General features: G+C 43.1%; 1 protein-coding gene across 1 annotated transcript in view; it reads right to left on the reverse strand.

Annotated features, from left to right (window-relative positions):
• The window catches only part of LOC103595738 (protein sidekick-1-like), a gene marked incomplete at its 5' end in the record, with an annotated part of 238,324 nt that overhangs the window by 41,921 nt on the left and 181,406 nt on the right, over positions 1–14,997 (reverse strand). The window contains 2 exons of the mRNA XM_008579197.1: positions 10,320–10,449; positions 13,135–13,255. Of these exons, the coding sequence (XP_008577419.1) occupies positions 10,320–10,449; positions 13,135–13,255 (251 nt within the window). The remainder of the gene's footprint in view (positions 1–10,319; positions 10,450–13,134; positions 13,256–14,997) is intronic.

Here is a 14,997-nt window from a genome sequence, read left to right on the forward strand (position 1 = left end):
GCAACCCTCGGTGCTGCTCCCGCCCCTCGCTCAGCCAGTGAGCGGGAACTGGTCTGTATGTGGGATCCGAACCCTCGGCGGGAGCGCCACCACGCTCCCAAGCGGCGCACTATAGCAGTGCGCCACCGGGCCGGCCCCTTATCTAGAGTTCTGTAACTTGACTCTGTTTCTGTAAATTTGGAGTTAAGGGACCAGGCCAGAAGCCCGTGCTTCCTACCAGTCTCCTCTGAATAACAGAATTATTAATCATGAAGGCAAAAGATACTCCTGGAATGGCAGTGCGAGGAGCTCTGTGGACATTCTCCCCAGTGGGGCAATGATTTAATTGGTGAAAATTATCTTATAAACAACCATCTCAAGTTTTTGGAAATGGTGTCAAGGGCCTATGGCAAATGGAGAAACATTTATACAAGAAAATCTAAATCTCACTAAGAATAGTGAGTGTGTGGCATTTATTTGAGCCAGGAGCTGCTCTCCCCACCCAATCCCCCAAGCTCAGTGTGACAGAAACTCTACTCTGAGCATATGTGGCCAAGAAGACAGTGCTCCTAGTCTAGAAATTTGGTTTAACCTGGTGAGGAAAGCTGCTGGCATCTCTCATCCAACTTCTCCCCTCCCCCAGCCCAGCTCCATGTTGAAGCAGTTCTATTCCAGGCAGGTATGGCCAAGAGAACTGGGGCACCCTTCCCATACTTATAGGTGGGGAGGTCTATACCAGTTGTAGCAGGCTGAGAATACTGGGCCCTGATTGCTCCTACCCCACCTCATTTGTAGCAAAAAGTTCCACACTGGGAGGAGCAAGCCCAGAAGACCAGGGGCTACCATCTCAACTCAGTGCCCTGTGTGTGTACAGGTGTACCAGTATGGGAGAAGAGGTCCACTTGGGGACAGAGGTCATGCAAAGAGGGAAGAGATAGCCCATAAGACAGAGAGCTCCCCAGTTCCACCTAAGGAGAATGACTTTATTTGGGACAGAGCATGCCTAAGGGCATGGTTGAAAACAGTGGAAACCTTAGGGGTGAGAAATTGAGAGAAAGTTGGTAGTTCCACAATAGCAACAAGTGAAGCAGTAAACCAACTACAAGTTTAACAGAGAGATTCAGGTAAAGAGACAGCTAAAGCTAAGAAAAGGCCTCTACAGTCAGAGCAAGCTTTAAAGATTGACAGCATCTGGCAACTTCAAAAGGGCTGGATTTTAACTGGATCAGAGTATGGAGCAAATTTGCCCCAGGGCACTGTCAAAAATAATAGTGCTAGCAAGTAGTAGAAGTTAACCGCTGTGTGTGATATCAATAGTGGTAGACTATCCAGACCTTAATGGGAAGGTGAGAAAAAAAGACAATCAAAGAGAGCCCAGCTAAAACCACAGTCATCCCTGGTAGTCAGGGAGATTCTATGCATGCTCAGGGCTGCACCCTCTGAGGAGTGACATTGCAGAGGAAACAGACTTCACTGAACTAGTCCAGCCAAGTCACTAAACAAATAAACAAGCAAGTAAGCAAACAACAACAATCCTCAGAGGTGAATATCAGTATTCAGAGTTGCTACAATACATTATCTGAAATGATCTGTTAAAAAAAAAAAAGCCTCTGAAGGGGCCCAAGTGTTGGATTAAGCAGGCAAAGACTTCAAAGGCAGCAATTATAATTATGTTCAAAGAACTAAAGGAAACTATGTTTAAAGAATTAAAGGAAGGTATGAGGACAATATTGTACCAAAATAGAGGATATCAATAGAGATAGAAATAATTAAATAACCAAATGGGAAGTTATGAAGTTGAAAAATACAATAACTGAAATTAAAAATTAATTACACTGGCACAACAATAGACTTGAGATGAAAATAGGAAAGAATAAGTGTTCTTGAAAATAGATTGATAGAGAGGCTGGCTGGTTAGCTCAGTTGGTTAGAGTGTGGTGTTATAACACCAAGGTCAAGGGTCATGACAGATCCTTGTCATGGCCAGCCACCATAAACAAAACAAAGACAAGCAAAACAAAAAAACCAAAAACAGATGGAATAAGAAAAAAAAAAAAAAAAAGAAGAAGAAAAGAAAAGAAAATAGACTGATGTGAAAAAAAATAAAATAAAAAAATGAACAGCACTAAGTGCACCAAAATATGTGTAAGGAGAGTACCAGAATGAGAGAAGAGAAAAAAAGTGGAAAAAATACTGTAATAATGACTTAAAATTTCCCAAATTTTATAAAAAGCATTAATCACATTCAATAAGCTCAATAAACTGAAAATAAGATAAATGCAAAGAGACCCACACCCATACATTTCATAGTCAAAACTCTGAAAGACAAAAACAAATAAAAACTCTTGAAGCCAGCAAGAGAAAAAGGAAACTCAAATACTCATGTACAAGGAAACTCAAATAATATTAAAAGTTGACTTCTAATCAGAAAAATGGAGGACAGAAGGCAATGGGGTAACATTCAAAAAGCTGAAAGAAAATTGTCAACCAACAATCTTACATCCAGTAAAACTACTTTCAAAAATGAAGGTGAAATAAAGACATTCCTAGACAGATAAAAACTGAGAAACATTCAATGCTTAGCAGACTCGTCTTACAAGAAATACTAAAAAAAGATTGTCAGGTTGAAACCAACTGATACCAGGCAGGAATTAAAATCCACATGAAAAAACAAAAAGCACCTATAAAAGTAATTACATAGATAATTATAAAAGACAGTATAAATACATATTTCTTCTCCTTTCTTCTCTCACCTGATTTAAAAAAGCTATTGCATAAAAAATGTATATAATTGTATCATTGGACCTATAACCTATGGAAATGTAACATATTTAATAATAACAGCATAAGAGGGCAGTGGAGTAAGTAAATTCAAGTTACCATTGGTAACTTGAATCCACAGGAAGAAATGAAGGGACTAGAAATAGTAAACAAGAAGGTGAAAATGATAAATTCTCTAAATATATGCTTGCTCTCCTTTCTTCTTCTCAACTTCTCTAAAAGATACACAAATATGTAAAGTAATAATTACAAAAATGTATTCTTGAGTTTTTAACATATTCAGCCATAATATGTATAATAATAGCACAAGAAGAGGAAAAGGAAATACAGCCATAAAGGAGTAAAGTTTCTATATGTCACTGAAATTTAATATAAATCTGAAGTAGATACTGATCCTAGAGCAAGCAGCTACTGAAAATAACTAAAAATGCATAGTAAAAGCAAAAGCAAAGAAACTAAAATGGTACCCTAAAAAATCGATTTAATAAAGAAAATATAAATAATAGAAAAACAGGAGAATAAAGATATAAGACATATAGTGTTCAAATATCAAAATGGCAGATGTAAATTCTACCTTAGTGGCAATTATATTAAATGTGAATGGATTAAACAACTCAATCAAAATGCAGAGATGTGTAGAATGATCAAAATAACACCATCCAACTATATGCTGCCTACAAGAGACACATTTTGAATTCAAACACAAATAGGTTGAAAGTAAAAAGATGGAAATGATATACCAGGTAAATAGTAACCAAAAGAGAATTGAAGCAGCTATACTAATATCAGACAAAATAGAATTTAAGACAAAAATTGTTACTACAGACAAAGAGGGGCATCTTATAAAAGGGTAAATATCAGGAAGATATAACAGTTATAAAAATGTTTGCACCTAACAACAGAGCCCCCAAATACTTAAACTGACAGAATTGAAAAGAGTAATAGACAATTCAATAATAACAGAGACTTCAATATGTTAATGAGTGACACAACTAGGCAGAAGATCAAACATACAGAAGACTGAAACAACACTATAAATCAAATAGACCTAACAGACAACAACAGCAGAATAACACATTCTTCTCAAATGGATATGGAACATTCTTCAGTATAGACCATATGGTAAGACATAAAACAAGACTTGGCAAATTTAAAAGGATTGGTAATATACAGAGTTTGTTTCTCTGACCACATGGAATAAATTTAGAAATAGATAACAGAAGAAAATTTGGGAAATATGCAAATATGATGAAATTTAAAACACACTCCTAAATAACCAATGTGCCAAAGAAGAAATTACAAAGAAAATTAAAAACACTTTGAGATAAGTGAAGATAAACAAAGCACACTAAAACTTATGGGATTCAGCTAACACAGTGAGTGCTTAGAAGGAAATGTACAGCTATAAAGGCATATATCGACAAAAAAAAAATCTCAAATCAACAACCTAAATTTCCAACTTAAGAAACTGGAATAGGAAGAGCAAACTAACTTAAAAGTGGGCAGAAACAAATAAATAATAAAGATTAGAGTAGAAATAAAGGAAATAGAAAGTAGAAAAATAATAGAGAAAATCAATGAAACTACAAGTTGTTCTTTATAAAGATCAACAAAATTGACAAAATTTTAACCAGGAACAAGAGAGAGAAGACTCCAATTATTAAACCAGAAATGAATTAAGGGATATTACCACTGACTTTACAGAAATGAAGAATTATAAACAACTGTAACCAATTACAAGCAACTGTATTTCAACAGATTAGTATGGACAAATTCCTAGAAAGACACAAATGATTGACATTGATTTAGCAAAAAATTAAAAAACAGAAAAACTGAATAAACCTATAACTAACAAAGAGATAAAACTTGTAATTAGCAATTTCTCACAAAGAAAATCCCAGGACTTCACTGGTTAATTCTAACAAACATTTAAAGAATTAACACCAATTGAGGAAGAAATACTTCCCAACTCATTCGATGAGGCCAGTATTACCCCATGAAAACAACCATACAAAGACATGTAAGTAAACTATAGACCTATGTACTGTATTAATATTGATGCAAAAATCCTCAGCAAAGTACTTGTAAACTTAAACCAGCAACATATAAAAAGGATTATACACCATGACCTGGAGTTTATCCCAGGAATGCAAGGTTGGTTTAAGATCCAAAAAATAATACACCATATTAATAGCATAAAAGACAAAAGAACCATCTCAATAGAGACAGAAAAACCATTTGATAAAATACAACGCTTTTTTTTTTTTTTAAAGATGACCAGTAAGGGGATCTTAACCCTTGACTTGGTGTTGTCAGCACCACACTCTCCCGAGTGAGCCACGGGCTGGCCCAAAATCCAACACCTTTTAATAATGAAAACACTCACTGAACTCAGCCAGATAAAGGGCATATTATTTACAATGGCCAAAAAGAAGAAACAACCTGGTACAGAAAAATGTTAACAGAGCAGGCCTGAGATTGCTAGCTTTAGAAAGGTCTGCTTTCAAGGGTGACCCCTTACTTGGCATCTGGGAACTTGGCTGTTAAAAATTTCCTTCCACTAATATAAAATTTTGTGGTTCATGCCAATCACTTGCTTTCCTTCTGGGAGTCTGGAATTTGGGTACATGCTGACCATAGGGTGCCTAAATAACAAGATCCCAATAAAAACCCTGGGCACTGAGCTTCTAATAAGTAGCATTCACAATGTCGCATACGGTTTTCACTAAGCTCAAGGCTACGGTACAAGCAGTGATAGACACTTCTCATATGTTCTCACAACACACTGCTGGAGGATTAAGTGTGCCCTGAGTGACTCTATAGGAGAGGACTCTTGGAAACTTGTGCCTGGTCACTTCTAGACTTTGCCCTGTGCACTCTTCTCATATGTTCTCACAACACACTGCTGGAGGATTAAGTGTGCCCTGAGTGATCTATAGGAGAGGACTCTTGGAAACTTGTGCCTGGTCACTTCTAGACTTTGCCCTGTGCACTTTTCCTTTTGCTGATTTTGCTTTGATTCTTTTGCTGTAATAAATCCTATTCATGAGCACAACTATATGCTGAGTCCTGTGAGTCCTTCTAGCAAATCGTTGAACTTGGGAGTTGTCTTGGGAATCCTGGATACAAACCTAAATGTTCATCAACTGATAAACAGATCTTAAAAATGTGGTACATCCATACAATGGAATATTTTCAGCCATAAAAAGGAATGAAGTACTGGTATATGCTACGACAGAGATGAACTCTGAGAACATTAGGCTGAATAAAATAAGACAATCACAAAAGACCACATTTTGCGTGATTCCATTATAAGAAATGCCCAGAATGGGCAAATCCATGGAGACACAAGGTAGGTTAGTGGATGCCATGGTTTGGGAGGAGAAGCAGGGTAGAAGGGAATAGGACGTGACTGGTAATGGTTACAGGGTTTCTTTCCAGAGTGACGAAAATGTTCCAAAATTTATTGTGGAGATGATTGCAAAACTCTGTGAATATACTAAAAACCATTAAATGGTATACTTTAAATGGGTGAATTACATGGCACCTGAATTATGACTAAATAAAGATGTTTTAAAAAACAAGATCCTGATTATAGTGGGGGGGCTAGATGGGACATAATGGGGAAGATGGGAGCATTTCCAAATCCCCTCATGGCCCTTGGCCTGTGTTCCTTTAGACCCACCCAAAGAAAAACACATTTCTCTTCCAAGAAACCATATGGGCAAACATGTTGAGAAAAAATACATGTTTCTTTCATATAAATGGAGAAATTTGGGACTGCAGGTGGATTTAAATACAGACAATGTCAAAGAGAATTTCTAAAAGACAATTGATTACTTAGTAAAAGTGGTTCAGATTTCTTGAAATCATTATGCCAAGTGAAAGAAGCCAATCACAAAAGACAATATATTGCATGATTTATTCAGATGGAATGTCCATAACAGGCAAATCTACAAAGGCAGAAAGTAGATTAGTGGTTGCCAGGGGCTGGAGAGACTGGGGTATGCAACATCTTTTTGGGGTGGTGAAAATATTCTAACATTGACTGTGGCAATGGTTGCACAACTCCTTGGATATACTAAAACTCACTGAATTGTGCACTTCAAATGGCAAATTGTATGGAATGTGAGTTACATCTCAATTCACCTGTTCAAAACAGTGGTTCAAAGTGAACTTTTCCATCTGACCTGCTTCCCTAGGTCCCTCTGTTGGGATCCCATGAATATTCAATGTCTGCAAATACTGCAAATTCATGATCTTCAAAGGTGGGATACAGCAAGATTATACGGCAAAGAGCTTTCCAAAAAGGGCCACACTTTATCTACCCAAGAACCCAGGGAGCACACATTGGCCCAGGCATGGGGATTCTCAGCTGGGTCTCCAGGGGACCTTAGGTGGAGCGTCTATAACAGGCTCCGAGGGGAGGCCTGGGCCCCGAATCCTAGAAGAAATTCTGTATGTAGGTGGAGAGAGCATCTACACTTTCATCAGCTTCCTGAAGGAGCCCGTGACCCAAAAGGCATTAGGAACCATGAGGCACATTTGAGGGAACTACCAGGGAGCTTTTTCCTCCTAGCGTGGGGCGTGCCGAGCGGGAGCAAGGAGGCCTGGCTTCCTCAGCCATGCGGCCGGCGCCATGCTCACCTAGTTCTGAGTAACAGTTCTGGTGGGGAAGATGGAACTTGGGGCTAGACTCTCAGGTTTGCCCTCAAGCCCAGTTCATTAGTGGGTGTGTCTTGGGGAAGACATTAAAAAAACTCTTAGCCTCGGCTTTCTCATCTATATCTAATAGGATTGTAACAAGCACCTTGCAGAATTCCACTTAGCGTGGATTCCACATCCCTCCCTCCTCCTACCCGTGCCCTCCTCCCTTGTCCCTCCAGACTCACCTCCCTCTCTCCTTCCACCTCTGTGTGTGTGTGTGTTTGTATTTAGGTATGTATGTGTATGTGTGTCTGTGTGCGAGTGTGTATGTATTATGTGCACGCAGGTATGCGTGTTACGTGTATGTGTGTGTGTGTATGTATATATAATGTGTATCGTGTATGTGTGTGTGTATTTGTGCATGCACCCATGTATACGCCTAGCTCAGTGCCTGGGCACATTTGATAATCCTCCATAAAAATCAGCTGAATTTGAATCTCAAAACACCCCACACATGTGGGAATGTGTGTGTGTATTTGTGCATGCACCCATGTATACGCCTAGCTCAGTGCCTGGGCACGTTTGATAATCCTCCATAAAAATCAGCTGAATTTGAATCTCAAAACACCCCACACATGTGGGAAGAGAAACACACCAAATGCCTTCCATTAACTCACTTTAAGAATGCTTTTATAAACAAATAGCTCAGAATTCACTAATCCCATTCTGGCTGCTCTAGGACATGCCTTTGACTCCCTAGTGTTGGGCCGCAGGAGACAGTGGTGGAAAGGAGAGGTTAAACTGAGCTCTGGAGACATGAGGCCCTGGGTGGGCATCCAGCTTCAGTACCTCCTTGCTGGACAAATTCAGCAGCCTCTCAACAATGAGGAGACTCATACTAGCTCACTGGGCTGGTGTGAGCACTGAGCGAGTAGATGTTTACCCTGGGTTTGGCCCATAGTCAGTGCTCAGAACACCAGAGCAATGAGTGCTCAATACATATTGAACTGTTAATGGTGTGAGCACTGAGCGAGTAGATGTTTACCCTGGGTCTGGCCCATAGTCAGTGCTCAGAACACCAGAGCAATGAGTGCTCAATACATATTGAACTGTTAACAGCTCAACATGCAGAGCTAACGCACAGAGCTATTAACAGTATGCACGATGCCCATGTATGCTAAAGAGCAGTGGGGCCAGGCATTAAGGACAGATACAAGGCAGGTGCCCATGAGATGTGTGCCTGTTTGCTGACACTGAAAGTCCTTCTTGAAAGCTGTCCTACTCCTTCACAACATGCTGTTTTCCATACAAAGAGCAAGAAAAAGGCTACTGTTTCCTTATCAAGAAAAGGCAGGTCAGTTTTTGCAGGATTTCACTTGACAGCCTCTCAATTTTAGACAACTGCACCTTTCTGAGCATACACATTGCTGCTTGCTGTTTTGCCAAGCCCAGGGCTATGGTACAGACAGCGAATGCAGCATCCTTTGTAAACAAAACATGTTAAGCAAAGCAGAGCTGGTGCCTCCCTGGCATGCACCTGCTGTCCCTTCTTGCTTGGAGTTCATATACAATCCACAATTGAAAAGAAGTCATTTTGTCAAGGCCTGGGGCTCAATAAGGCCAGAATTCAGGTCAAAATGAAGGTGAGGCTTATTTTAGATTAAATATTGATTTAGAGTATGAATACCAGGAGATGGGGTCTATGTGCACAGCAAATGGCTTGGTGATTTTTGTGCCTTCTCAAGGCTTGGCATATCTGAAACAAAAAAGTGGAGGACTCAAAGGAAACAACTTTTCTAATTGCTGCTTCAGATGTTTCTGCTTGTAGATGTGACATACTGAGACAGTGCACATGTGGGGAAAGGGGCACTTGCCCAGGGGGTATGCTGAGTCCCCTCTTAGGGCCTCCCCACCATGAGACTGTTCCCTAGCTCATGTCCCCTTGTGCTGCACTCAGGCCTCACACATGAGACACACTAACTCTGGAACGGCAGAACATCCCAACACAGGGAGGCCTGAGATGGGCAGGCCTGCGGGTCCCAGGGGCCACAGCTGGAGGCTGACACAACCTCAGGGGCACAATCTCCCTGGTCTAACGGCTCAGTGAAGAGAGAGCCCTGTTTCAAGTGTGAGCTCGCCCTGTCCCTGTTAACTGACCCAAAACTGTGGTGTGTAAGTAAATTCCCCTTCCCCAGCTCAAGGAAGTGGGAACAGGAAGATCCCAGGGCTGGGATGGTGAGGACAGTGGGAGGAGAGCAAATGCCCAGGGTGAGTGGGAGGCTCCCATCTGGAGAACAGGGGCTTCCATTTCCCATCAGCCTTGCCGGCTCAGGCCCTCTGCTACTCTAACTGGGATTTAGGGTCCACCAAGTTTTAGGTAACCTCAAGGTTTATCTCTGAAGGCGAAACAGAACGAGAATGGGCTTTTAGGTCAGAATACCACTTAGGGCAAGTTACTGATCTTTGCTAAGCGTCACTGGCCTTGTCCGCAAAAGGTGGTCTAGTACCAGTTACCTCCGGGCTAAACATGATAAAGCACAGGACAGTGTCCAGCCAGCGCTCAGTTTGCACCTATGCTCTCCTCTGCAGTGCCCCTCATGCAGGACGCCGGCCTGTCTCTCTTTTACTCTCACCCCCGGGCTTAGCAATCAGAACCTGCTCCTCCATGAATCAGGCTTGGAGCATCCATTCTGTTTTGCCCCAGGCTGTGTGCAAGCTACTGGTGGGCCCCAAGCGGGCTCTGGCTCTTATACTTAGCTCATCTGTAAAGTGGAGTCACTTGTCATTGGCTCTGGCTACCTCCTGGGGTTGTTGTGAGACTCAAATGGGACAAGACAGCTGGAAGAAGCAGAAGGCTCATTGCAAAAGTAGGGAATGGTGGTCGCCGCCCAAAAGAAAATGCAGGCACTGACCTCGGATTCCGATGCGTCCACTGACTTCTCCTTGAGGTTCACGCTCTCGGTCAGCACAGCGCCATTGTACTTGTTGCAGATGTCCTCGTCTGAGTAGTGCAGGCCACCAGGGCTCGGCCGGGGTGGGGACCTGGCGTGAGGATGGATGCTGCAACTTATCCTCTGGGCAAAAGACACCTTCCCCCAGAGACTCCTAACCTGCCAACCAGCCTTCATCAAGTTGGAATATGAGGAAATCCACAGGCTTTGACACCACTCTGGCAACCGATGCAAAAAATGATGAGCACTGGCTCTCTAATGTTCAACAGCCTCCACTTATTGGGCGCCTGTCACTCTCAGGGGCTGTACCAGGCCTGGAGGCACTGGGGGCAGTGAGCCAGTCTGCCCCAGGGAGGGGCCAATGAGACACTAAAGTGCACAGAGTACCGAGGTCAGGACCAAAGGAGGTTCAGGGTGCTTGGCTCTCACAGGGTCGGGAGGGGGAAGGGGGATGCATTGGACAGGGATGAGGACAAGGTCATGGGGGAAGGGTCTGATCCGCTGAGCTAAGGAGTGTGGATTGTATGCCACTGATAAGAGGAAATCAGGGAAGTTTGTACCAGGCCTGGTGCCCTGCTTAGTGGGGGCCAGGACCCGAGGCTGGGCCAGGCAAGCAGGGAGGCTGCTGAAATATTAACTCCAATTAGACAGAATTCCAAGTTGGCCCCTACCACTGTCTCCTGTATCACCTCCTCCTCCTGAGTGGGGGCAGAGCCTGTGACATGCTTCTAACTAGTGGAATATGGCAATGGGGAGGGAGTGGCATTGCCTCGATCAGGTAATGTTATGTGGAAAGGGTAATGGACTGTCACTCCCATCACTCATGATCACATGACATTACATGAGACTCCGTCTTGGCAGACTGGAGACAGAGATGCTCCTGCTGGCCTTGCAGAAGCAAATAGCATGTGGAGAGGCCCCATGGCAGGGGACCATGAGTGGCCTCCAGGACCTGAAGGCAGTCTCCACCAATAGCCAGGGAGAAGCTGGGGCCCTAGGCCATGTGGCTACAAGGAAATACATTCTGCCCACAGCCTGAATGAGACTGGAAGAGGACTGTTGCCTAGTTGAGCCTCCAGATGAGAATGCAGCCCAACCAACAACTGGATTATGGCCATATGAGACCTTGAGAGGAGGACCCAGTTCAGCTGGACCCCTGACCCACGGAAACAGATAATAAATGTGTGTTGGTTTAAGCTACTAAATTTGTGTCGATTTATCACACAGCAGTAGAAAATGAAAACACTCTTCAGCTCCCAACTTCCTGCTGACTATCATCTTGTAGCTGAGTAAAAGCCCCGTTTTTAATTTTCAGATGGAGAAATTATAGCTTGGGGGGAAAATATGAGCACAAAATTGCTTAATTTTTGAATCAGGCAGGATTGAGTGTTTCTTATTCCCCCTGAAGATGTGCATGGATCTGTCAGTGAGAGCGGCATGTGCACTCACAGGGACCTTCCTCGTGTCCTGACCCTCGTGCTGTGATGCGTGCAGACCGGGGCAGTGGCTGCAGACAGAGTATCCTTTCATCCCCCAATGGGAAGGGTCCAAGCAAGGAGAAATTATGTGTGGTGGCATTTTCATGTTTCTATTACACAACAGGAAGAACTTGTTCTTAGACAAATGAAATGAAAGAAGTGACCAGATATACCACGAGCTTCTATTTCCCACCCTAAGGAAAGTAATTTGTGGGTGGCAGCCTGCTCTGCTTTGGACCGACCACCAGGTTGTACTGGCAGAGGGTCAGCTGCAGGTAGAAGACCCACTTGGGTAAACTGCCTCCCCCAAAGAATGAGGTGTCTCAGTCAGTTCTGGGCCTCAGCACCTCTCACATGATTTGAGATTCCCAAATTGAGGTAGAGAATGGGAGCAGTGTAGACAATCTCAGGTACTGCTCACCACTGTAAGTTTTAAAGACCATGCAGGGATGCTGAAACCTTTCAGCCCATTTGTTTTGGTGATGTGCAACTCCATGTCCTTGTAATTAAAAGTAAATCCAAGTCAAGTCTGGCCCAGGAAGAAGAGGCACTCAGTGCTGGTGGACCCAGGAAGAGCCCTGAGCTGTCTATTCTCCAGGTAAAGCATCCTCAGGTGTTTGGGTTTTTTCCTACTGGACTTTAGCAATCCTGGCCCTTCTCCTCGGTCAAGGGTGATCAGATGGGAAGATGGTGCTCTACAAATCAAAAAGCAAATCAAGGTTTTCCCCTCTCTTCTCTGGGAAGTCTTACTACCAGCTGATGTTAGGAAAAGGGCGGAAAGATTAAGAGGCTTTGGTGGTGAAAATCATTCTTTTCTGCATTCACATCCAGACATGAAATGGCAATCTACGTAATTACAGGGAAACTTTGGAATACATAAAGTGATAAGAACAACCACCACCATCACCCTTCCATTCTAGAACACTAGATCAAGATCAAGCCTGCTGCAGCCTAAGGTGACATCTACATGAACAAGGAATTCCCCAGTTCGAGGTGCCCAGCCAGTTGACAGAGCAGGCCAACTCCCACACGCCTGAGATCCTGCCCTCTTTTTATATCTCTAGAAATGCACTAAAAATGTCTCTCCATCTGCCGATCCTGTCCATCCTAGATTCAATGCTTCCTCTGGTTGGTTTAGAATCAGTGGGATACGGCGGGTACCAGAAGGTGCAGGGCATGACCAGCCAGCACACCAGCCCTGGCTGGCTTAGGTCCTTGGGCAGACACAGCACCCTGGGGCTGTGGCCACTGCCTCCCTACCTGGCGTACATTTTCCTGCAATGACATAGATTGCCTACCTGGTCCCATTCTTCTTTGAGAAGGTGCTCTTGACATTGAGGTGGCGGCTGTTGAGCTCCAGGGCAGCAAATCCGCCATTATCCAGGGTCACAGACTCCTCCATATTGGAAATGCTCTTCCCTAAAGCCCAACCAGGAAAGCAAGCACAGAAGTTTTATTAATGTACCCACTGCAGGGATGCTGAGCCTGCGTTAGTCAAGGACAGGAGTTCCTGAGCTCCTGCTATACATAAATCCCAGAGCCGTGCAAGATCTACTTCGGCTCCTAAGGCAGTTAGAGCTGAGCTGAACTGGGGAGAAAAGCTATGTATTGATTACAATGCTGGAGCAAGGCAATATTAGCACAGCAGTGTTTATTTTGCCTGACTCCAAAATAGCAGTGTTCTTGCCAGTATTTTATGAAAATGTATTCAGAATGCATAAACTTTTTTAAAGTCCGGGAAACTAAATATTTAATAAATTTCAAAATAAAAACTTCACAATCGTATTATAAAATAGGAAGTACAAGTAAACGTTTAGGGGCATGACAGCTAAAGAAAGGTACAGGTCTCCTTTTAGATGACAGAAATAAAATTGACTGTGATAATGGGTGTAATCTCTATCAATAAAATACTGAATTGTACACTTTATCAGAACCACACTCACCCGAGTGAGCCACGGGCCAGCCCTTGAATTGTACACTTTAAACAAATATAAACTTACAAACACATATCAAAACATATTCTAAAATATATTATCAGATCAAATGAATATAAATAAAGTTATGAGAAACCAAACAACATAAAAAAACTTCCAATGGCCTCCCATCTCATTTGGTGGGAAGCCCAAGTCCTCACAGCTGTCCTGGGCTTGGGCCTGGTCTGTATCCCCCATCCCAACGTCATCATCTACCACTCCCCCCTCCCTCATGCTGGCTCAAGCTGAGCATGCTCACCCCGGGGTTGTCCTACTTGCTGTTCCCTCTGCCTGGAAGCCCTTTTCCCAATACCCTCCTGGATCACTCACACTGTCCTTCAGAGCACAGCTAAGGTCATGAGACCAGAGATCCCTTCCTGGCCATGCTGCAGCAAGCTCTCCTTCCCCTGCCTCCTGCACTCCCAGCATTCTGTATTTCCCCCAAGGTGCTCATCACATCACCACCTGGGGTACTTCTCACACATATATATGTGCTTATTTCTTTTAGTCTCCCTTATACCGTCCCCTAACAGCTCTCCGAGGCATGGACTTCATCCATCACACTTCCTGTCCTGCTAGCCTCTAGGACAGTGCCTAAGCACACACCAGGGGCTTGACAGGTACCTGTTAAGTGCGTAGACATTTCTAAACCCCAAGGGGTTCCTCTCTGCGAGGGACCTTGCACCTGTTCAACATGAATGTGCTTTAATGCCCTATTTGTGTGCAGCAGAAAAAGCCAATAGAACACAGAACAGCAAATGAAAAATGAATTTGCCTGTGAGTGGGGATTTGGGTTGAGGGTGGGGAGCAGGTGAAAGCCAATATCAGAAAGCAATTCAGATGCAGACAGTAGGAAAAGGGAGTACATGCGAGAAGGGTTGTAGAATGATGCTGTCATAGCAGAGGTTTAAGTTCTGCATGTCTCCCAGGCAGGTAGGGAGACATTCTGGTAGACAAGTGTTTTTTTCCCTAGGCTTCAATTATGATGTTAAATTAATACTCCAGGCTAAGGCTGAGTATCAGAAGCTGCAGGTCAGATCTGTCTTTTCAAGTCTGTTTTCCAGACGGAGGAGAGTGAAAAGCAGGGAGATTTTCTATGCGCCATACATAGGAGCCTGTAATAGCATTAACTCACTAAAATGACATGCCATTCATACATTGTAAATCCCACAGGAATAAAATCTGATT

The sequence above is a fragment of the Galeopterus variegatus genome, unplaced genomic scaffold, assembly GCF_000696425.1.
Source record: "Galeopterus variegatus unplaced genomic scaffold, G_variegatus-3.0.2 Scaffold1829, whole genome shotgun sequence".
NCBI classification, from domain to species: domain Eukaryota; kingdom Metazoa; phylum Chordata; class Mammalia; order Dermoptera; family Cynocephalidae; genus Galeopterus; species Galeopterus variegatus.